Source organism: Lissotriton helveticus, chromosome 1_1 (genome assembly GCF_964261635.1).
Source record: "Lissotriton helveticus chromosome 1_1, aLisHel1.1, whole genome shotgun sequence".
NCBI classification, from domain to species: Eukaryota; Metazoa; Chordata; class Amphibia; order Caudata; family Salamandridae; genus Lissotriton; species Lissotriton helveticus.
In genome coordinates this window covers 683,240,168-683,264,702 of record NC_136057.1, presented here as the reverse complement: position 1 = coordinate 683,264,702, position 24,535 = coordinate 683,240,168, and the positions used below count along the sequence as shown (strand labels likewise).

Sequence of the window (24,535 nt, the reverse complement as noted above, 5' to 3'; positions counted from 1 at the left end):
GTGAAAGGATTCATGTTTGTTGGTCTGAAGTGTGGTGAAAGGACTGAGGTTTCCTGGTCGCCTGTGTAGTGAAAGGATTCATGTTTGTTGGTCTGAAGTGTGGGGAAAGGACTGAGGTTTGCTGGTCGGTTGTGAGGGGAAAGGACTGAGGTTTGCTAATCGCTGTGTAGGGGAAGGAGTAAGGTTTCCTGGTCGCCTGTGTAGTGAAAGGACTGAGGTTTGCTGGTCGGTTGTGTAGTGAAAGGACTGAGGTTTGTTGCTCAGAGGCTTCTGATTGGCTGTTAAGGAGCAATCATCTGGAGAAAGGGCACACCAACCTTTGTGCAAAGGAAAAGAGACATATAGTAAAGTCGTTCCTCTATCAGAAAGAACTTCCGAGCCATTGTGATGCTGATCTGCTGTCTAGATAACACAGCAACCACACAGGTGAGATATTACCACAGCAAAAACGAGAGCGAATTTTGGGGCGGAGGGGATTCTTGAAGGGTGCCGATTGTGAAAAGATGGTTTGGAGACTGCTTTAAAGACGGTGAGCGCAAATCAGTCTTGCTATCAAAAAGCAGGCAGTTTTAAAGGTCTCTCACTTGACAGAAGACAACTGTCTCACTGAAGTAAATACTCTCTGATCTGAAAGATAAAGAATCTAGACTTGGGCCGCCTAAGATCATCTTCCAAAGGTTGTTTTACTAAAATAACTTTACTGTTTTTCATGGCTTTGAAAACAAGCTAATATCCCCCTGAAACGGAGTTTATTCTATAACAGGGAGATCTGAACACACTCACTGTAATCATATTTCGTCTGAACCCGTTTCCTTTCAGCATTAATGCCCTTTCAGTAACTGCCCAAGCTGTGCGGCAGGCGGGTGATTCCTGGATTCTGAAGGCACTGCGCCGATTTCTGGGGGTGATCTCCCAAATCACCTCAATATAGTCTTGGAGTGACCGCGGCCACCGTCGAAAGGCCGCGCCCCACCCCGCCCTCGCGTTCTGCCCGCACCCCTGCACGGGAGGAGCATCGGCCGCGGGCAGCAGGTGTCGCCGAGCGGAAGTCCCCCTCCCACGCGGCAACGGGGAAGAGAAGCACCGGGGGCGCTCACCTCGCCGCTCCCCGCCACACAATGGAAGTGCAAGTTCACGCAAGTGCCACATTTTTAGGTTTCGCTGGGGGACGGAGCCGTTAGGCTCCTCCTCCAGAGAAATCTATTGAGTACAGTAAGCACTCTGGAACACGCCCCCCCGTCCCATTGGCTAGCTCCATAAATGGAGCCTAGCCATTGGACGAGGGGCCTGTCCGTCAATGCCGGACCAGACACGGGGGCGTTCCCGACATTCTTTGCCTTTTGCCGACGTCACGCGACGCCGGGAACGCCCCCAGAGTCTGTTCCGGCATTGCCGGCACCTCCCTTGCTGCTCGGGACGGGTCTCCTTATTTGTTCCTAGCTGCCCCTCTCCCGCCTCCCTCGTCCTCTCCCGCCCCCCTCCCGCCGTTCGTGTACTCTCCCGCCTCCCTCGTCCTCTCCCGCCCCCCTCCCGCCGTTCGTGTACTCTCCCGCCCCCCTCGTTCTCTCCCGCCCCCCTCCCGCCGTTCGTGTACTCTCCCGCCCCTCCCGGGTTCAACCACGGCATTAGGAACATCTCCGCCCCCTCCCGTGTTGCTGAGTGTCTTTTTCCTCCGTATACGGGGCCGCGGATGAAACCGTGGAGACTGCCGGCAGGCGGAGGCACCGAGGCCCGAGATGGAGGGCTCGAAAAGTGCCTGGCAGCCATTGGAGTGGAGGAGCACCGCTGCGGGGCGTCGGCCGTTGCTCGACACTTCTATTATGTTGCTTCCCTATATCTGACTGCTTAAACATTAGTAGGCATCATAACTTTATATAATAGATTGAAAGTACTAAGCGTAGTTTCCACATATCATTAATTGAAGCATTTAATATATTCGGGAATCATAGTTACCTTCAACGACGCCATCAACCTGCCCACTACGGCTTTTTAATTGGACACTTCTCGGATTCGAGAAAGGAGCATTGCCTTACAGGTAATTAGTTTGTTGCCTGCATTCTATGCCATTGTGGACGCAAATACGAATCCACTTTTATAGTCTCCCGTTACCTGCTTTCTTTCACTGTTTAGATCTGGCATTTCAGCTCGCAGGTAGTGAATCATCCTTTCACCATTACATCGTCTTTCAACATCTCAAGACCACTTATGTCGCAGCGTTTCTTTATTTGGAATACCTTTGAAATATCATTAGGCAATTATCCATTGAAATCTTGAACCTTGTGACTAGTTACTAGCATCTTTTCAACCAACAGAGATTATCAGGGTTATTATTGAGTGGCACCCTTTTAGCTTTGTCCATCATTGATATTTTCAGAAATACTAATCGAGCGGCAGCATTTTTAAATCGTTGAGACTCCTAGCCGTTGAGACTCCTAGCCGTTGAGACTCCTAGCCTTGAGGACTTCAGATTACAGGCACATGATGAGTCTTTTCCCCCTACAGTCGTGCCTCATATCCTTGCCCCCTCACTACTTAAAATATAAATACACCAACCCTCTCCTCCCCTCTCCTCCCCTTCCCGCCCCCTCTGTCCCTTTTCATCACCTTTAATTTGTCCTTTCCCCTTTCTTGTTCCCGCCCTCGGCATGGCACGATCGGCTGGCCGTCCCGCATGCCGGAGTGTACACGCTGAGGTATAGTATGGTGATCAGCTGTTTAGTACGATCGGCACACAGATCAGATGTGTGCACTGCAGCGAAGGGATGTCTCTCCCTGGACCGATCGGGAGTTTGTCTTTATCTATGTCTGGCCATCCCGCAATTTTTTGATTTATGCACGTTGCAGCAGAGGGGGGCATGAGCTGAGGTACAGTGGTGTGGGTCTTTGGGGAGGTGATCTGCTGTTTTTGGGGGCGATCGTACCAAGTCGAGCTGCAGCTGAGTGGCGTATCCCTCCTTTGGGTAATCAGTTGTTTTTTTGTGTCGGCTACGGCTGACTGTCCCGCAGTTTGGCTTTGCACGCAATTACGCCATCGATTCATTTGCAGTTTGCCACCCAGGGTAATCTCGACCATATAGATTTCATGTCCCTGGCAGCAGGATGGGGGAGGCAGACAATACATTTTCCCTGTGATAGTTTGTATTCCTCTGGACTGCTTTCTTTGGTATTTCGCTGGACCTGGCTTTCTACTTGTCCTACCTAATCCTCTGAGAAGGACTGCCTAGAGCCTGCACAACCTTTACATCGCATTGGAACAGTTTTACTCTGTAGCAGAAGTTTTTGCTGTTTCTTGTCCCTCATCGTGAGTGACTCTTGATGAAGCTACCTGAAAAAGATGGGAGGGCACACAGGTCTATAGGAGGCCTCTGGCTGAGTTGAAGATTGGGAGGGATGAACTTTTAAATAGGGATCCATTTACTTACTACACCGCTTGCGTTTTAGCATGTCTTTATGGAGTGCTTCAGCCACGATGAGTCGCGCGTCTGCCTATCTTTTAATGCTTATGTGAGTTCGATTGTAGAATTATTTGCAGATTATATTTTGGTTCTGAGGCTTTTTGTGGAGCTCTGCGTGTTTGTTGATTGATTTCTTCGGAGGGTCAGTCACTGTTACATAGGTGTAGAGCGCCTGCAAAGGTGCGATTCAGCGTGGGCAGTGCACATCTAGAAGGGAGGCTCCTCTGATTCACACGAGGCAGGTCCTCTCCTCTGCCACTTCCCCTGACTTTTTTGACCAGTTTTGATTCCATAATCTGTGGTGGTGATGTTTTTTTAGAGTGTTTCCTATGGTGGGACAGCTGACTGTGCCCAGTTTCACAAGAGGCGGTCCTCTTCTCTGCTACTTCCCCAGACTCTTTGTTCAGTTTTATTTCCATAATTTGTAATGGTGATGTGTTTTAGAATGTTTCCTCTAGTGGGACAGCTGACCGTACCTGGAGCACCGCCGGTTGGTATAGGCACTGCTCGTTGGGACCAGGTGTATAGGGCAGAGACACAGAGGTAACCTAGGCACAGACAGTTGGAAATACACTAAGCTCTGCCCCCCTTCTATCACTCGTCGATTATAGGTATGCACACAAAACAACCATCATTTATTATTAATTCCTATTTGTAGAGCACAGACATAGCATCTTAGTGTTTCAAGGTACCAGGGCCAGCAAGGAGATTGGGTGGGTTGATGCCTGGAGTCACATGGTGCAGGGGAGCTAACTTAACGCCCACCTTATCGGCCGCTGGAAATATAGATGAGGATGGTTGCCGATTGGGAATCCACCAATGGTTTGTTCAGAATAGCCAAGCACTGGAAACATGGCTGTGCTTGCTTCCCTGCCCCCTGGCTGTGCTTGCTTCCCTGCCCCCTGGCTGTTCTTGCTTCCCTGCCCCCTGGCTATGCTTGCTCCCCCGCCCCCTGGTTCCCCTTCCCCTGGCTGTGCTTGCTCTCCTGCAACCTGGCTGTGCTTGCTTCCCTGCCACCTGGCTGTGCTTGCTTCCCTGCCCCCTCGCTGTGCTTGCTTCCCCGCCCCCTGAGTGTGGGTGTGTGTGGCTCTGGGTGGGTGTGTGTGTGGCTCTGGGTGGGTGGGTGTGTGTGGCTCTGGGTGGGTGGGTGTGTGTGGCTCTGGGTGGGTGGGTGTGGCTCTGGGGGTGTGTGTGTGTGTGTGTGTGGCTCTGGGTGTGTGTGTGTGTGGCTCTGGGTGTGTGTGTGTGTGGCTCTGGGTGTGTGTGTGTGTGTGTGGCTCTGGGTGTGTGTGTGGCTCTGGGTGTGTGTGTGGCTCTGGGTGTGTGTGTGTGTGGCTCTGGGTGTGTGTGTGTGTGTGTGTGTGTGTGTGTGGCTCTGGGTGTGTGTGTGGCTCTGGGTGTGTGTGTGTGTGTGTGTGTGTGTGTGGCTCTGGGTGGGTGTGTGGGTGGGTGTGTGTGTGTGTGTGGCTCTGGGTGTGTGTGGCTCTGGCTCTGGGTGTGTGTGGCTCTGGGTGTGTGGGTGTGTGGGTGTGTGTGTGGCGCTGGCTCTGGGTGTGTGTGTGGCTCTGGCTCTGGGTGTGTGTGGCTCTGGCTCTGGGTGTGTGTGTGGCTCTGGCTCTGTGTGTGTGTATGTGTGTGTGTGTGTGGCTGGGTGTGTGTGTGTGTGTCTCTGGGTGTGTGTGTGGCTCTGGGTGTGTGTGTGTGTGGCTCTGGGTGTGTGTGTGTGGCTCTGGGTGGGTGTGTGTGTGTGTGGCGCTATGGGTGGGTGTGTGTGGCTCTGGGTGTGTGTGTGTGTGTGGCTCTGGGTGTGTGTGTGTGTGGCTGGCTCTGGGTGTATGTGGCTGGCTCTGGGTGTGTGTGTGTGTGGCTCTGGGTGTGTGTGTGTGGTAGTAACTGCTGTCTGCTGAGCTTGTCCGTAGGGTACAATAGGTCTCACATTTGCGAGAGATTAAGCTAATGGCAATGTAAATGACAATGCCATTTATTTATGTTTTCAAAACCAACACATAAATACAAATGTTGTCATTTACAATGCCAATAGCTCTAACTTTTCCAAAGGCGAAACCATTGCATTGTAAATGCTTGTTCTACACGTGCTCGGTTTACAATAGGATTTAGTATCTCAAGACTCACAGAAAGGAAGGCCTCTCCAATGCACGCTACGCTCTATTCGCTGTGTGCTCGCTCGAAAGAAACACAAAGGAAGCTCCAGCGCGCGGACAGATGGTCGTTTTCACCATTATGTAACACGCAAAGTTTGGAACTCATTACTTTTACCTTTGTTTGGTTTTTATAGATACTTGTCCCGAATATATACATCCGGCAATGAGTGCAGACATATGAACCCTTGGTGAATAGTTGTAAAGCATTGTAGGCGTTCACTGGCACGGAGCTCAGAGCAGTGTGGGCCTGCTGTCCGTACCACTCCCTCCATGACACTACCTACGTCACCATACTCGGTGGCGGCACTGTGAGGAGAGCACTTTGGCCTGTCCACATTCCCTACATTACACTAAGCCACCATACTCGGTGGGGGCACTGTGAGCTGATCGTTTTTGGCCTGTCAACATTCCCTACATGGCACTACTCCACCTTACCTTATTTGGCGAGCACGGTTAGGTGAGCGTTTTGGCCTGTCAACATTTCCTCCATGACACTACGGCATCATACTCCGTGGGCACCTTCAGGCGAGCGCTTTGGGCTGTCACCAGTCCCTCAATGACACTACAGCACAATACTCGGCAGAGCACTCTGAGAAGAGCGCTTTAGCCTGCCACCACTCCCTCCAAGACACTATGCAACCATACTCGATGGGGCACTTAGAGGTGAGCGCTTTGGCCTGTTGACATCCATTCCCTGACACTACGCCACCATACTTTGTGGGGCACTGTGAGGTAAGCATCTTTGGCCTGTCAACATTCCCTCCATGACCGTATGACACCAAACTCTGCAAGGCACCGTGAAGTGATCTCTTTGGCCTGTCAGTACTCCCTCCATGACACTACGCCACCATATCTGGCAGGGCACTGTGGGATGAGCGCTTTGGCCTGGCAACATTCCCTGTTCCCTTCATGACACTACACCACCATTCTCAGCGGGGCACTGTGAGGTGAGGGTCCTTGGCCTGTCAACATTCCCTCCACGACGCTACGACACATTTGGGAGGTAGAAGGGGCTAATCTTATCATTCGAGCCGCTGTTGACACGCTCTGTATTGCAGAATGCAGAATTTATTTTCAGTGATGTGCTGTGAAAGAAGCCATTTTATCTCACGCACCAGGGCCTGGTTTCAACGCGAGTCTGGGAGCCTTTCCTAGTCGCAAAGCCTGCAGCTCAACAGACAACAAGCACTGGCATCTGTCCAGTGCCATCGGTCAGACCGCCTAGTTTTTATGGCGTTAGGGGGGAGGCAGAATTGCAAACTTGCCACCTGCAACTTACTGCATGTTTCATTGGAGGGCATCCACTCACTCCGCATCCTGTCAGCCACTTCTCGCTTGATTACTCAAAGTAGGTCCAATGTGGCGTAAAACTGCCATAGAGTTGCTGAATATGAAGCGTGGAAGCTTTTTTATTAAGATTTATTCAGTGATTTTATAATCCAGCTAACGCTGCCTGTCGACTTCTCTACAGGATTCACAATCAATTCAAAAGACGGACACAGCAATAGAAGACCCCCCTAACCAATATCTGGTCTCTCCCAAGTACTGTGCACCTGCTCAGTGTCTTCGAAGGTGCCGCTAGTGAGGCCAACTCAGCCTTCCATCCTTTTTGAGATCAGTAAACAAAGTGTGATTAAATCGAGTAATTGTAACACCTACTATTTATACAGCAAAACTGCGGAGTTAAGTGCTATCTAAAAATAAACCACTGACAAGTCATTCCTCTTCTGGCAAAGGCTCATGGGTAGTGTGTGTTTAGAGTAGAACCTTAAACATTAAAGTCGTTAACCTACCCCACCCGCATCAGACGGATAATACCCCACCCGCATCAGACGGATAATGGTTTCTCCCTTTCATGGAAAGATTATTCAGGGAGGTATTGTAATAAAAGAAGGGCCCATCAATCCAGGTGTACATTAAGTAAGATGATTTATTAAGATGTTGAGTTCAATAGATGTAATTAAGAACCCCACCAGGAGCATCCCATCTGCAGCTCACCCATCCTTCAATGGACTCTTCCACATCCAACATTCTACAGCATCATCAAAACCAACATTCTATACCACAGACACACTGGCTGAGAAGCAGATTACAACACATCTCATTTCCTTACAGGAAAAAGAAAACATTGCTACAATTCCATGCATCCCACAAATACATAGCAGGAGAAAAGACCCCTGCACAGAAATGTAGGATGTACAAGCATGCAACACATTCTATTAAATATTCTTAAATAAACAAAGCATGTAAACCCAACTCAATACATATGAAAATATGTATGTAACTTACACAATGTAAAGTTAGTAAGTGGTCATGCAAACAAAGAGGAAAAGTGACAAAAGAAAATAGCAGTGATCCTACCCCATGAATATGTTAAACATCAAGAAGTCATAGCAAATGCAATCTAAAACATACGAAGAATTAAGAAAGTACATTGCAATATAGGAAATGAATAAAGCACCACATAACCCATTACTTATCTATACAAAAACACAAGATCACACAAATCTTCACACATCGCACACATATTCTCCCTGCCCACCATACAAGAAAACACATCACACAATCTGCTACACCCCACCTCAACTACCTGACCCACAAACCACACACATGCCAGCTGGCCAGGTTGACACGTAATGCCGCCAGACAAAAATACATATCAAATCGATGCAGCAGAGAACATAAAGAGCTGAAAGATGAAATGACAAACGTCAATAAATGGGAAAAACAGGTGACTTAAACAACGCACATTCATCCCACTTAGAACATTTTTTGAAACCAGGAGAAATAACATTGCATTTTAATCCCACACAGCACATTCCATAATCAAAGTAGGCAGAGTCATCCCAACAATGAACACCTATACAAAGAAAACAAGTGACTTAAACTATTAGTTATCTGACAACAAACACCTTCACCAAGAACGGGTGATTTAAACTACTCAAAGTCATCCAGTTATATTATATATATATATATATATATATATATATATATATATAAAAAAAATTGTCTCCCAGCAATGGCAACATTCTAGGTCAAGAGTTTTGCTTGATCCAACTCACATTTCATTATCCAATACTATCCAGGTACTTCCCCGCCAAATATTTCCAGCCAGTCAGCACAAAAACTATCTAGGATTACAAGGCTCCAGTTTGCCTCTCTTGGTTGCTGCACTAAAGTAAACTAAAAAGTGATGGATGGAATGCTTGAATTAATCTCAACCACTGGTCATTACTCAGGCTGCATCACAGTCCATCATTGTTTTGCTCACCATGTCACCTCAGTTAAGGCCCAGCCAAACGCAAATCATTCTTCACCCTGCTTCAATGGGAACATTCCTGCCCGAACTGCAAGGCTATCTCCTCTCTAAACCAGAACACAAGCAACCCAGGACCGTTTTTCCCTAGTTAGGGATCATCAGCCAGCTATAGCTTGGTTTCAGTGACACAATGTACATAGGACCCAGGTCTGGGTGTAGCCGTCCCACTTAGGACAACACACTAAAGTATACAAAAAAGTGATGGATGCTGGCCATCGCTCCTGGGACTCTCCTCCAAATATAGGAGATACAATGAAAATCAATCAGTTTCCAAGTGTTGACACAAATACTTTGTGTTGGTGAAGCCCCTGCTGCCCTTTTACTACAGATCGCATAGAAAGCACATTCGTTCTCTATGCTATATACGTGCACCACTAAAATGCCTGTGGATCTGTAATTCATATTGGAGTGTTACAGTGTTTTGAGTAAACGTAGTGAGTGTTCTGGTCATAACACTGAAATATAAATGTTGTTCCTATACCCAGTCTCCATTACCACTGGCTGAGTGCCAGTGGTAATGGAGACTGGGTTTAGCAACAAAATCACTCTGAATTCATCATAAAATACTAGATAGTCATCACTGAAAAGAAAAAAGATGACCCAGAATAAATATTACTGTAACAACTAATTAAATATTATAGGCCCTTATTTTTCTTTATGGTACCAAATACCGTGTAGCCCACATGTACGCTGAACTCACTAAATATGCAATGTTTGCTCATTGCTGCAATCACCAGATAATTTTGATAGGCTATTTACATAACTTTCAGTTTCGATTTGTATTGGCATTTCTAAACTGGTTTTGCCAGATTTACATCATCTGGCATGTTTGTGTCAGTTTCTAGTAGGTAGGAAACAGTGGCTAATTATACACTACTACCTACAACTTATGTTTTTCTACACCTTCTGTTGTGTGGGACCAACAATTACACGTTGATATAAACATCAGTTAAGGCGAAAGGAATTCAGGCAAACAATGACAAGTGTTTGGTTTGGTAAAATGGAGACATCTACACTATTGTAACAAGCATTTACAATGCAACGGTCTCGCCTTTGCAAAAGTTAGCGCTTTTGGCATTGTAAATGACAAATGTTTTATTTATGTGTTGGTTTTGGAAACAGATAAATAAATGGCATTGTCATGAGCAGTAGAGAGTGAGTAGTAGAGAGTGAGTAGTAGAGAGAGTAGTAGAGAGTAATAGTGAGTAGTAGAGAGAGTAGTAGTGAGTAGTAGAGAGTGAGTAGAGAGTAGTAAGTGAGTAGTAGAGTGTGTAGTAGAGAGTAGTGAGTGTGTAGTAGAGAGTAGTGAGTGTGTAGTAGAGACTAGTGAGTGTGTAGTAGAGAGTGTGTAGTAGAGAGTGTGTAGTAGAGAGTGTGTAGTAGAGAGTGTGTAGTAGAGAGTGTGTAGTAGAGAGTGAGCAGTAGAGACTAGTGAGTGTGTAGTAGAGTGGTGAGTGTGTAGTAGAGTGGTGAGTGTGTAGTAGAGTGTGTAGTAGAGTGTGTAGGAGAATGTGTAGTAGGGAGTGTAGTAGAGTGTGTAGTAGAGAGTAGTGAGTGTGTAGTAGAGAGTGTGTAATACAGAATGTGAAGTAGAGAGATTGAAGTAGAGAGATTGAAGTAGAGAGATTGAAGTAGAGAGATTGAAGTAGAGAGATTGAGGTAGAGAGATTGAATTAGAGAGATTGAGGTAGAGAGATTGAAGTAGAGAGTGTGGAGTAGAGAGTGTGGAGTAGAGAGTGGAGAGTCTGTAGTAGAGTGTAGTAGAAAGTAGTGAGTGTGTAGTAGAGTAGTAGAGAATGTGTAGTAGAGTAGTAGAGAGTAGTAGAGGGTGTGTAGTAGAGTGTGTAGTAGAGCGTGTGTGTAGCAGAGTGTGTAGTAGAGTGTAGTAGAGTGTGTAGTGTAGAGTGTGTAGTAGAGAGTGTGTAGTAGAGAGTGTGTAGTAGAGAGTGTGTAATGTAGAGTATGTAATGTAGAGTGTGTAATGTAGAGTGTGTAATGTAGAGTGTGTAATGTAGAGTGTGTAATGTAGAGTGTGTAGTAGAGTGTGTAGTAGAGTGTGTAGTAGAGTGTGTAGTAGAGTGTGTAGTAGAGTGTGTAGTAGAGTGTGTAGTAGAGAGTGTAGTAAGTAGTGACTGTAGTAGATAGTGTGTAGTAGAGAGTGTCTAGTATAGAGTGTGTCGAAGAGAGTAGTGGCTGTAGTAGTGAGTGTGTAGTGAGTGTGTAGTAGAGTGTGTAGTAGAGAGTAGTGACTGTAGTAGAGAGTGTGTAGTAGTGTGTAGTAGAGAGTAGTGACTGTAGTAGAGTGTGTAGTACAGTGTGTAGTAGAGAGTTGTGACTGTAGTAGATAGTGTGTAGTAGAGAGTGTCTAGTATAGAGTGTGTCGAAGAGAGTAGTGGCTGTAGTAGTGAGTGTGTAGTGAGTGTGTAGTAGAGAGTAGTGACTGTAGTAGAGAGTGGGTAGTAGTGTGTAGTAGAGAGTAGTGACTGTAGTAGAGTGTGTAGTACAGTGTGTAGTAGAGAGTAGCGACTGTAGTAGAGAGTGTGTAGTAGAGTGTGTAGTAGAGAGTGTGTAGTAGAGTGTGTAGTAGAGAGTAGAGTGCGTAGCAGAGAGTAGTGACTGTAGTAGAGAGTGTGTAGTAGAGTGTGTAGTAGAGAGTGTGTAGTAGAGTGTAGTAGAGAGTAGAGTGCGTAGCAGAGAGTAGTGACTGTAGTAGAGAGTGTGTAGCAGAATGTGTAGTAGAGAGTAGTGACTGTAGTAGGGAGTGTGTAGTAGAGAGTAGTGACTGTAGTAGAGAGTGTGTAGTAGAGAGTGTGTAGTAGAGAGTGTGCAGTGATTTGAGTTTTACATCAAATTAAAAACGGGAACGGAACAAACTCATCCTATACATTATTGTGGTAGGTGCCCACGCATATAGGGTTAAATGATGCGTTAGATGCCACAGGTCCCACCAACACGCTTCCTTTATGATAGGAGAATGCCCAACATCGCGGAGATTTGCTCTCTGCTCTTCCCGGATATTTGTATTTTCAAATGTATAATGTTATCCTGCTAAACGAAGACGATGCTCAAACTATAAAAGAAGAGGGTTTCACAGATATGTTAGTCCTTCCGGGCAAACGAAATGACCCAAAGAAAGATCAAGTGACAGTTTAGAGCTCCAAGTGAGTCTAAAAAAATCAGTGTCTGGAACGCATAGCATCAAAAAACGAGCGGGGCATCAAACTGCAGTGTCATTCAATTAAAGCTTCAAGGCTTCTGAGCGCTAGCCGAGAATTATTTTTTGTGAAGCACTAATCACTGTGGAAGGTGCCCCTGCTATCCCAGATGTGAGAAGTCAGTCTGATATGAAAATAAGCAGTATTTGGAATGAATGTATTTGGCAGGGGGAAGGTGGGGCGGCGCAAGACCGTACTGACGAGTGAACAGGAGCCATTTTGTACCGAGTGATTCTGCCTGTGTGCATGTAGACAAACCAGGCAGCAGCATGAGCATGTGATTCGGTAAAATAACAAGCATTTACAATGCAATGGTTTTGCCTTTGTTAAAGTTAGAGCTATTGGCATTGCTCTTGACACTCTGAAGCTCCACTCTGCACTCTGAAGCTCCACTCTGAAGCTCCACTCTGAAGCTCCACTCTGAAGCTCCACTCTGAAGCTCCACTCTGAAGCTCCACTCTGAAGCTCCACTCTGAAGCTCCACTCTGAAGCTCCACTCTCCACTCTGAATCTCCACTCTGAATCTCCACTCTCCACTCTGAAGCTCCACTCTGAAGCTCCACTCCGAATCTGCACTCTGAATCTGCACTCTGCACTCCGAAGCTCCACTCCGAAGCTCCACTCTGAAGCTCCACTCTGAAGCTCCACTCTGAAGCTCCACTCTGAAGCTCCACTCTGCACTCTGAAGCTCCACTCTGAAGCTCCACTCTGAAGCTCCACTCTGAAGCTCCACTCTGAAGCTCCACTCTGCACTCTGAAGCTCCACTCTGAAGCTCCACTCTGCACTCTGAAGCTCCACTCTGAAGCTCCACTCTGCACTCTGAAGCTCCACTCTGAAGCTCCACTCTGCACTCTGAAGCTCCACTCCGAAGCTCCACTCCGAAGCTCCACTCTGAAGCTCCACTCTGAAGCTCCACTCCGAAGCTCCACTCTGAAGCTCCACTCTGAAGCTCCACTCTGAAGCTCCACTCCGAAGCTCCACTCTGAAGCTCCACTCTGAAGCTCCACTCTGAAGCTCCACTCTGAAGCTCCACTCTGAAGCTCCACTCTGCACTCTGAAGCTCCACTCTGAAGCTCCGCTCTGAAGCTCCGCTCTGAAGCTCCGCTCTGAAGCTCCACTCTGCACTCTGAAGCTCCACTCTGAAGCTCCGCTCTGAAGCTCCGCTCTGAAGCTCCACTCTGAAGCTCCACTCTGAAGCTCCACTCTGAAGCTCCACTCTGAAGCTCCACTCTGCACTCTGAAGCTCCACTCTGAAGCTCCACTCTGAAGCTCCACTCTGAAGCTCCACTCTGAAGCTCCACTCTGCACTCTGAAGCTCCACTCTGAAGCTCCACTCTGCACTCTGAAGCTCCACTCTGAAGCTCCACTCTGAAGCTCCACTCTGCACTCTGAAGCTCCACTCTGAAGCTCCACTCTGCACTCTGAAGCTCCACTCTGAAGCTCCACTCTGCACTCTGAAGCTCCACTCCGAAGCTCCACTCTGAAGCTCCACTCTGAAGCTCCACTCCGAAGCTCCACTCTGAAGCTCCACTCTGAAGCTCCACTCTGAAGCTCCACTCCGAAGCTCCACTCCGAAGCTCCACTCTGAAGCTCCACTCTGAAGCTCCACTCTGAAGCTCCACTCTGAAGCTCCACTCTGAAGCTCCACTCTGCACTCTGAAGCTCCGCTCTGAAGCTCCGCTCTGAAGCTCCGCTCTGAAGCTCCGCTCTGAAGCTCCACTCTGCACTCTGAAGCTCCACTCTGAAGCTCCGCTCTGAAGCTCCGCTCTGAAGCTCCACTCTGAAGCTCCACTCTGAAGCTCCACTCTGAAGCTCCACTCTGAAGCTCCACTCTGCACTCTGAAGCTCCACTCTGAAGCTCCGCTCTGAAGCTCCGCTCTGAAGCTCCGCTCTGAAGCTCCACTCTGCACTCTGAAGCTCCACTCTGAAGCTCCACTCTGAAGCTCCACTCTGAAGCTCCACTCTGAAGCTCCACTCTGAAGCTCCACTCTGAAGCTCCACTCTGAAGCTCCACTCTGAAGCTGCACTCTGAAGCTCCACTCTGAAGCTCCACTCTGAAGCTCCACTCTGAAGCTCCACTCTGAAGCTCCACTCTGAAGCTCCACTCTGCACTCTGAAGCTCCACTCTGAAGCTCCACTCTGCACTCTGAAGCTCCACTCCGAAGCTCCACTCTGAAGCTCCACTCTGAAGCTCCACTCTGAAGCTCCACTCCGAAGCTCCACTCTGAAGCTCCACTCTGAAGCTCCACTCTGAAGCTCCACTCCGAAGCTCCACTCTGAAGCTCCACTCTGAAGCTCCACTCTGAAGCTCCACTCCGAAGCTCCACTCTGAAGCTCCACTCTGAAGCTCCACTCTGAAGCTCCACTCTGAAGCTCCACTCTGAAGCTCCACTCTGAAGCTCCACTCTGAAGCTGCACTCTGAAGCTCCACTCTGAAGCTCCACTCTGAAGCTGCACTCTGAAGCTCCACTCTGAAGCTCCACTCTGAAGCTCCACTCTGAAGCTCCACTCTGCACTCTGAAGCTCCACTCTGAAGCTCCACTCTGCACTCTGAAGCTCCACTCTGAAGCTCCACTCTGAAGCTCCACTCTGCACTCTGAAGCTCCACTCTGAAGCTCCACTCTGCACTCTGAAGCTCCACTCTGCACTCTGAAGCTCCACTCTGAAGCTCCACTCTGCACTCTGAAGCTCCACTCTGAAGCTCCACTCTGCACTCTGAAGCTCCACTCTGAAGCTCCACTCTCCACTCTGAAGCTCCGCTCTGAAGCTCCACTCTGCACTCTGAAGCTCCACTCTGAAGCTCCACTCTGAAGCTCCACTCTGAAGCTCCACTCTGAAGCTCCACTCTGAAGCTCCACTCTGAAGCTCCACTCTGAAGCTGCACTCTGAAGCTCCACTCTGCACTCTGAAGCTCCACTCTGCACTCTGAAGCTCCACTCTGCACTCTGAAGCTCCACTCTGCACTCTGAAGCTCCACTCTGAAGCTCCACTCTGAAGCTCCACTCTGAAGCTCCACTCTGAAGCTCCACTCTGAAGCTCCACTCTGAAGCTCCACTCTGAAGCTTCACTCTGCACTCTGAAGCTCCACTCTGAAGCTCCACTCTGAAGCTCCACTCTGAAGCTCCACTCTGAAGCTCCACTCTGCACTCTGAAGCTCCACTCTGAAGCTCCACTCTGAAGCTCCACTCTGAAGCTCCACTCTCCACTCTGAAGCTCCACTCTGAAGCTCCACTCTGAAGCTCCACTCTGAAGCTCCACTCTGAAGCTCCACTCTGAAGCTCCACTCTGCACTCTGAAGCTCCACTCTGAAGCTCCACTCTGAAGCTCCACTCTGAAGCTCCACTCTGAAGCTCCACTCTGAAGCTCCACTCTGAAGCTCCACTCTGAAGCTCCACTCTGAAGCTCCACTCTGCACTCTGAAGCTCCACTCTGAAGCTCCACTCTGAAGCTCCACTCTGAAGCTCCACTCTGCACTCTGAAGCTCCACTCTGAAGCTCCACTCTGAAGCTCCACTCTGAAGCTCCACTCTGAAGCTCCACTCTGAAGCTCCACTCTGAAGCTCCACTCTGAAGCTCCACTCTGAAGCTCCACTCTGCACTCTGAAGCTCCACTCTGAAGCTCCACTCTGAAGCTCCACTCTGAAGCTCCACTCTGAAGCTCCACTCTGCACTCTGAAGCTCCACTCGGAAGCTCCACTCTGAAGCTCCACTCGGAAGCTCCACTCGGAAGCTCCACTCGGAAGCTCCACTCGGAAGCTCCACTCGGAAGGGGCAAAGATCGGAGCATCACGGAACTAAAACAAATATAAACAAGGCAGTGAGTGCAGCACCGCCTTAGCAGTGGGATAGCAGCCTTGATAACATCGGAGCAGCCCCTGCGCCCGGCCTCAAAACAATAAAGGCAACTCTAGAATGCAGATTTACCTGTATCCCGCAAGTGATGTACGCAGATGGGAAAGAAACAAATAGCAACCTTGGAGAGCTGGCGGGGCAGGCAAACACAGCATCGGGAGACGCAATATAAATAAAATAACAGCTAGTATCAAATTATACAAAAGCCCAACGTAACGAATTGCTCAAAAAAGTCAAACATCATGTGTACATGAAGACGCAATATAAATTAAAAAAAAAAAAACAGCCACCAACAGATTAAAGAAAAGCCCCTCCATAGCGGATCGGTAAATAAACTCCAAACGCATCTGTTTATGCAGCATCACACAACCATCGGGAGACGCAATATAAATAAAATAACAGCTAGTATCAAATTATACAAAAGCCCAACGTAACGAATTGCTCAAAAAAGTCAAACATCATGTGTACATGAAGACGCAATATAAATTAAAAAAAAAAAACAGCCACCAACAGATTAAAGAAAAGCCCCTCCATAGCGGATCGGTAAATAAACTCCAAACGCATCTGTTTATGCAGCATCACACAACCCACATGCCCGTAATATTAAACAAACAAGTGATAGCCGCAAACCTTATCATTTAAATTAGTTAAAAAGCCGTTGTCCGAGCACCCGTGAATTGCCTGAGAGCTGGGGTACAAGCCTTCGCCAATGCAGAACGGGCACAGAGAGGCAGCCTGCTGTGGCGGAGCGCAAAATGATGCCCCCCCTGCAGAATGCGAAGAGGCCCCGAGGCTCTTGAGTATAAAGCATGCCTCGCAGATATGTAATGAGCTTGGGCTGAATAGGATCCCCCCGAAAGGCTGCAGGGTTTCTGCATGTTAGCCCCTAAAGAGCGGTAACATTATTAAAGCCGGTTTATGAGGTAATGGACAAAGTAAATGACTTCAACTAAAAAGGGTGTAAAAAAGGGCCGTGTCTTGATTTCGAGTGCTCGATCGGTTTATGAATTATGTGATGACTCGGTTCAGATATGGGGTCCAGGATCAGTACATATCCAAACGCCTTACGCTATCGGCTTGGATAGAAAGTATTGTAACCAAACTCGAGGGGACTTCAGAAGTACAGTGCCATAAAATTCAGCCATCAATGTTTAAAACTAAATAAAAAGGTAGCGTCCCAAAAAAATAAATAAATAAATAGCGCCTTCGGGTAAAGTCCGCGCTATATAAAAATGCATAAATAACTAACTAAATACATACCGCAAATCACTGCCGTCACTCTGCCGGCCTGCGACCAGGAAGTCAGGCAGGCCGGCGCGTCAACAGGAAACAGGAAGTAGGAGGGCGGGAGCCTACCCCGCCTCCCACGGAAGAGCCGCGATTGGACGGAGCCGCCGTGTTTGGAGCACCGGAGCAGGCAGGAGCCTACCCTGCGCCCCGGTGCAGAAGGAGGTAAGAAGAGTCCTGCTGCCGGGCCCTGCAGCTGAGGAGAGCCGCCGCACGAAGGAAGCCGGTGAGTGCGTTGCTGAGCGGGGAAGGGGGAGGCGGGGGGCGCGGGGAAGGGGGGGGCGCGGGGAAAGCATGTGCGGGCGGGCGGGCTTTGTATGTATGTGTGCGTGCGTGTGACTGTGGGGGAGGGGGGTGTGTGTGTGTGAGCGAGTGTCTGTGTGCCTGTATGTGTGTGCCTGCGTGTGCATGCGCTCGCCTGTGTGTGCGTGCGTGCGTGCATGCAGAGGGGTGGGGGCTGCCTGCCTGCGTCTGTAAAAGCAAGGGCTGTGAGTTACTCTGCGCATGCGCGGGGGCAAGCCTGTTCATTCCAAACCAGCCTCAGCCAGCCTCGGGAAAAACGAAAGTAATAAAAAAGCGAAACTGACACTGCCACTGCAGACAATGCTGCGCGCTCCCGAGGTGAAATCCGGCACTGAAAACGCTCGTAACACTTTGGTGTCCACTCTCCTAAAAACGGATCACATTAGTTGTCGAGCTGACAGCATTCATGCTTCGCATGAATGCTAACGTCAGCTCGACCTAAAAACGAGAAGGGGGACAGTCACGCAAGTTACACCACCAAATCCCGAACCTCCTGATATTTTGTGGCCTCCGTGAATATGGGAGATACAGCATCGCAGCCAGGAATTGCTTGGACATTTTGTCACTAAGGTCTCTCATGTTTCTTTTCATCATTACTGTCCCGTTTGGAGATATATAGAACAAATGATAAACTGGCCTATAATTCTAAGTTACCAAATGCATTCAAAAATCACTCTTTCTCCTCGGCCCTTGTCGTTGAATCTATCGCCCAGTACGACTCTCTACAAATCATTCTCTGGGCAGCAGGACAAAAACAGCAGGATCTGCCCCAATGCTCCTGGAAGTCACCTGGATAGAAGGCTCTGATCTTCTAGTGGCTGCCTTCTCTTATTCCAGGCAGAAGTAAAGCTTTCACCTGAAGTCTTCTAAACTCCATTTTTCCAGAAGATAAATGGTTCAGGTTACCATTAGGCATTTTAAACTTGACAGTAGCTTCTTGCAGTAGAGTGGGCTGAATTTTATGAAAACCCCAAAGAAGATGAAAGCAGTTCAAGGTATGTTACATTAAGCAGGCTTGTTGCTCAGATTGGTACTTTGTAGAATTTATGTTCAATGACCAGGACCAGTGTTTATGGACACCATTGAATGAATAATGTTTCCAACAGTGTCATTTACGTTGCTATTTGAATTTTTTGTATAAGTACAACCCATTTTCGACGTACAATAGTCTACTTCTGGTGTGAGGTTCGCATCAACCACAGCAAGTCCAGATTCTGACTAAAACATATGTATTTACGGGACTGTCTACGTGTACGGTTGGTTCTCTCAGCTAAATACCTTTGTACATTTTTATTCGTACTTTCACTTATCTCCCTTTCCTTAAAAGAATGACATACAACTGTTTGGTGATTCTTTGTCTGTTGGATCTGCTTTACTATAGTTTTGCCCATCTCACACCCTACTATCTTTTATAAAAGTATTTGCCCTTCTTCATGTGTGTGCATTTAGTCACACTAATATTCCTTCCTTATCTAAATTGCAAGTTGCCTGAATTTAGTTATGAATTGCAGTTAAGTTGCGCACATTGCTTTTCTACAGCTCAGGATCACACAGAGTGCCTGAAAGGCAGGCGGGCTCTATAATAAAAACACCTGTGCTCTGAGGCCTAGATGCAATCCATCCCAACTTAGCATGTCTTGGGCCTACATGTGAAGTAGATCTGGTGTCACTACATGAAACAGAGTGGAATCGGGCCCTCGTACAATCAAGTGATGGGATGTACCGGGTAGGTTGAAACGCGACTTTCAGAGGGAGGCAAGCCCAGGATGGCACTAGTTATGTTGTACAAACCACAATAATGACTATTTGCAGGACTAGATTAAGAAAAGTATACACACTGCATGTAACCAGGTTATGCTGCACCAGACTGCATATAACAAATGTGTAAATAAAAAGTAATCTGCAGGCTGTAGTTTCTGCACTGCTTGAACACAAACCAAGGGTCCAAGCACACGCTGCATTGTTAGAACTGGGCTGGCTCCCAATGCAGGGGACTTTTCATGTTAAGGTTGTCTTCATGGTTCATAGGGGCACGTGAAGGACTGGCCCTGCCTGCCTACTTGCAGAAAGCAGTCTTTAAACACATCCTGGCAAGATGGCTCCAGTTGTCCTGTGAGCACACGCCAAGCACTACCGACTGTATAAACATCTGTGTGGGGGGCACTGATTCTCTGTAAGTGAATCTTGTTTCTGGAAGCCCTCCTACCTACCTTGACAGTAGCTGTACATCCCGGCAGCGAGGAAAGCCCTTAAAACACCGCTATTCCAACCAGACCAGGCCATTCAACAGGTCTCCTTGTCATTGTACAATTATTTTCGTTAACATGCAGCAAGCACCAAGAGGCTGCCTCTGAGGTATGCAGCACTATATGAAGAACCCAAAAAGCATACGATGAATAAATTTCATGTCAAGGCCTCCCGCTCTCCCTGCCCCGTGAGTTTCTTACCTTGCTTTGCTTCCTGTCCAGGTAGAACTGGTGTTGGCTGATGGCCATCGCCCAGATAGACTTGATTAAGGCAGCACAGGCATACCAGGTGTGCACGGCGATGCCGCCATGGCCGAAGGTCCTCCTGGTCACAGACGCCCTAGAAGCAGAAAGAATGGGCTGAGACTTCCTAAGGATACACAAGGAGGAGACAAGACCATCAGCCGCCTCTCCCGCTCAACGCGGCTCAGGCACAGAGGAGCAAACACAGCCCAGCATGCGCATGCGTCATTTCAGAGAGCGCCATTGTGTGAGAGTGGGTGTAGTATACTGGTATTTAGTGTATTGCACCTTTCCTGGTTCTCTGCCTTGCTGCTCAGCCAGTGTGGAAGTTCTTTGAATGTTGGTGTGTGTGGTGAGGTAATGGAATGCTGGTACCCTGTGTGTGGAGTGTCAGTTGAGAGGATGGCTGAGCAGCAAGGAAGCTCGCCCATTTGGCTTTCTACTCTGTACTACTTATGCTCGATACTCACCTACATCTAAGACATGTATCAATAAAGCATACATCTTAATACTACACCTCGGCTTCATTGGATTTATTACAGTGGGGCACATGTTGAGGTGTTTGTACTGACAATCGCATGTGATAGTATACCTGCTCAGGCTGGTCCACCCGAGGTCCCTAGGCGTGTACTCTTCACCCCTTAAATGATACGAGGCCTACAGAAACTTTCAGGAAGAATATCCTTTGTAGAAAAGTTTACTTTCTAAAATTAACTCATTTTTTCCAAAGGGTTGTGGGGGAACCAATCAGGGGCTGGGGCTTGGGCGCGCCCACACACTGGTGTCAGCTTCGGTGTTATGACGTTTCCTCTTAATAACATGGTTCGCTCGTCAACTCGCAGGCTGAGTGTCCGCACCTCACTTCTGCCTGGCCGGGCACCGGGCAGCTCCATCCGACGAGTGGCCCAGGGGCAGGTGCAACAAAGCTGGAAAGGAAGCCTGCACGAGGCGCTCCAAAGGGTGGCCTGGCTCCTCCTGAGCAGACAACCACCCAGCAGATAAAAACGTGGTGGCATGTGGCTTTACTGCCCACAGAACGGGGGATCAGCCTACCAAGCAGCAAACCACCCCCGCATTCAAGCCTCAGCAAGTGGCGTTGTAATAAAGCAGACGCCCCCACTCCTTCAGTTGGGGGTTGCTATACTCGGGGGTGCAGTTGGCGCCTCACACCCCTGGGCCCTGGTGACACTTGCTGCATTGAAGGGAGTCGCAGTTAACTCAGACACAGTTACCTACAGGGTAAGCAGGTCACTACTCTCTCATCAGTGACCTCAGAAGTAGTGACCACCCCTCCCGAGCAGCCCCACCTACAGAAGCCACTGCAGAGTCCCTCATAAATCTGAGAATAGATGGGTGACTTCTGAACAACACACTAATCTTCTCCACCACCCACAATGGCAAAAAAAACAATGCAAATGACTTTGCAGACCTCAGAACAAGTGCAGGCTCCCCTTAATAGTGCACCTTCGTCACCAACTTAACTTTTAGCCTCAAGTTTCAGATTCTTTCACATTTACGGATTGTTTTAACAATTTCAATATGTCTTCTTTATTTATATACACTTCTTAAATGTGTTCCCATTATTTAATTTTCTAAGCAGTCGCAGACCCCCTGAGTAGGCAGGTCCACAGAGCACAGGTTAGGAACTGCTGATTTGGGGTGTAAACCTTACTGAAAAACGAATGAACGTTTGCTTTGTTCCGAGTAAAACGGCCCGTTTTCATATGGGTATTCCATGTGTTTCTTTTAGTCTTATAAACATGCCAACAGACAAGAGGTGCATACATGTGTCATGCAATCACACACAGGTTAATAAGAACGCTCGATAGTGAGGCACACGCGAACCACAACAAACGTCTAGAGCGCAGCATCTTCTTAGCCACTGGGCTTCGAAAGCACACTATGCTGCGCTGGGGGCTGGCTTCTGATGGGAGTCGTTAGGAAGGGGCCTGCTGGCGGTGCACAACTTGGATGCACGCGCGCCTCTTTTCTGGGGAACCCACTGCTGCTTGCAGGGCCAATGCAGGCCTCAAAGCTAGTGATGCGTAAGGCAGCCTCGCCTTAGTTAGGCCCCAGCCTAGATGAACGACTTGTACCCTCTGCTTCTCATCGCACGCCTGCTCCTCTTGGGCACCAGGCTGGCATCTTCTGCTGAAGCTAGGCCCACTCTAGGCTCCAACCCTGGCCTGAGCCCACCGCAGGCTCTGACCCAAAGCGGAAACAAACTTGAAACCATATATAGGGTGTGGGGGTTCCCGTGACCTGCATCTGCGCTGGGTGGACGAGCCCTGTGAGCGCGGTGACCAGGAAGCAATCCGTACCTACACCCAACACCCCCGCCAGTGTTTCTGCAAGGCTGGCACTTTGTATCCCCCACCGAATACACTAAGTCCATTTTATGTTTACATCGTGTATCTGATTCTAGTGCGAGTCACCTTTCGGAAGAAGCAAGTTAATATCAGGCACATTTGCAATGACGCTGACAGGATGCAAGAAACGTCTGCAAGACAGAATCAGAATTAAAAGTCTATTTTTTTCTGCATAGCACCCAAATAGTCTGCTTCTAAGCGCTGTCAACTTCTGTCAGATAAGAGAGAGTGACTTTCCGAAAAGACATTTGAGGGCATGTCTACAGCTTCACTCTGAGGTTTGGGCGCTGGGAAAAGTTGGTGTTACTTCAGTCAATGCAATTATATATTTCGTGACCATTTTAATTAAATATCTTCATTTATTTTTTAAACAATGACCTAATTGTAATGCCAGACCTCGAAACAAACGACTGTGGCCATTATTAGTAAACACTGCATCACGTGTCCCAGCCCCTGGTGTCTCTCTCTCCCTGTCCTGACACTCACCATCAGGTGGTCGGCAGAAGACGTGTCAGCAGCCCGCGGCGCCCAGGCGCTGACAGGACCCGCCATTCATCAACCTCGCGAGACAGAAGCCCGAGGCACGGAGACATGCGATGCCAGGGAGGAGAGAGGATCTTTGAGGTGGGAGGGGGGAAAAGAGGGGCTGGAGCGCAGCTCGCAGCGTTGTAAACATCCACCATGCAGCGCTGCTGGCTGCTTGAACCCCCGTCATAGGCCGCCCTCTCCTCCCTGAAGAGACAGCAGGACGCCTGGGCATCTCTGGGCTACGGCTGGCTGGACTCCACTGGTCGGCTCACTGTAGCTCGTAGCCAGGGCCTGTCCGGAGCAGCCACCCACCGCAGGGACCAGCTGTGACCAGTGACCGAGCAGCTGGCCCCTGGGACCAGCAATCGCGGCTCTAACACCAGCTCACTGCTGACTTCACCTCCTCGCTCCATTCTTCCAGCCACGAGTGGAACGAGGAAGAACGGACTCGAGGAATGTCATTACTGCCCACTCTACACACTGTATCCACCCCAGGATGAAGCGCACGGGGCAGAACACATCAACCAGGAAACATGCAGGCTCGCCTCACATGCACCCCCTCGCCTCACAGCACCCCCTCACCTCACATGCACCCCCTCACCTCACATGCACCCCCCGCCTCACACAGCACCCCCTCTCCTCAGTGACAGCACCCCTCACCTCACACAGCACCCCCTCGCCTCGCACAGCACCCCCTCGCCTCACACAGCACCCCCTCGTCTCACACAAGCACCCCCTCGTCTCACACAAGCACCCCCTCACCTCACATGCACCCCCGCCTCACACAGCACCCCCACCTCACACAGCACCCCCTCTCCTCACACAGCACCCCCTCACCTCAGTGACAGCACCCCTCACCTCACACAGCACCCCCTCGCCTGACACAGCACCCCCTCTCCTCAGTGACAGCACCCCTCACCTCACACAGCACCCCCTCGCCTGACACAGCACACCCTCGCCTGACACAGCACCCCCTCGCCTCACACAAGCACCCCCCCGCCTCACACAGCACCCCCTCTCCTCACACAGCACCCCCTCACCTCAGTGACAGCACCCCCTCGCCTCACACAGCACCCCCTCGCCTGACACAGCACCCCCTCTCCTCAGTGACAGCACCCCTCACCTCACACAGCACCCCCTCGCCTGACACAGCACCCCCTCGCCTGACACAGCATTCCCTCGCCTGACACAGCACCCCCTCGCCTCACACAAGCAACCCCCCGCCTCACACAGCACCCCCTCTCCTCACACAGCACCCCCTCACCTCAGTGACAGCACCCCCTCGCCTCACACAGCACCCCCTCACCTCACACAAGCAACCCCTCACCTCACACAAGCAACCCCCCGCCTCACACAGCACCCCCTCTCCTCACACAGCACCCCCTCACCTCAGTGACAGCACCCCCTCGCCTCACACAGCACCCCCTCTCCTCACCCAGCACCCCCTCTCCTCACACAGTACCCCCTCTCCTCACACAGCACCCCCTCGCCTCACACAGCACCCCCTCTCCTCACCCAGCACCCCCTCACCTCACACAGCACCCCCTCTCCTCACC

The 24,535-nt window shown here is 49.3% G+C and overlaps 1 protein-coding gene across 7 annotated transcripts in view; it reads right to left on the bottom strand.

The window, feature by feature from the left end:
• Nucleotides 1-24,535, bottom strand: part of FRMD4A (FERM domain containing 4A) — an 853,273-nt gene that overhangs the window by 101,021 nt on the left and 727,717 nt on the right. For 4 of the 7 annotated variants that reach the window (XM_078674207.1, XM_078674209.1, XM_078674205.1 and 1 more), the window contains exon 13: nucleotides 20,041-20,179. In XM_078674207.1, the coding sequence (XP_078530333.1) occupies nucleotides 20,041-20,179 (139 nt within the window). Of the gene's footprint in view, nucleotides 1-20,040; nucleotides 20,210-24,535 lie in introns of all 7 variants that reach the window. The other 3 variants (XM_078674208.1, XM_078674206.1, XM_078674210.1) reach the window with 1 other exon arrangement.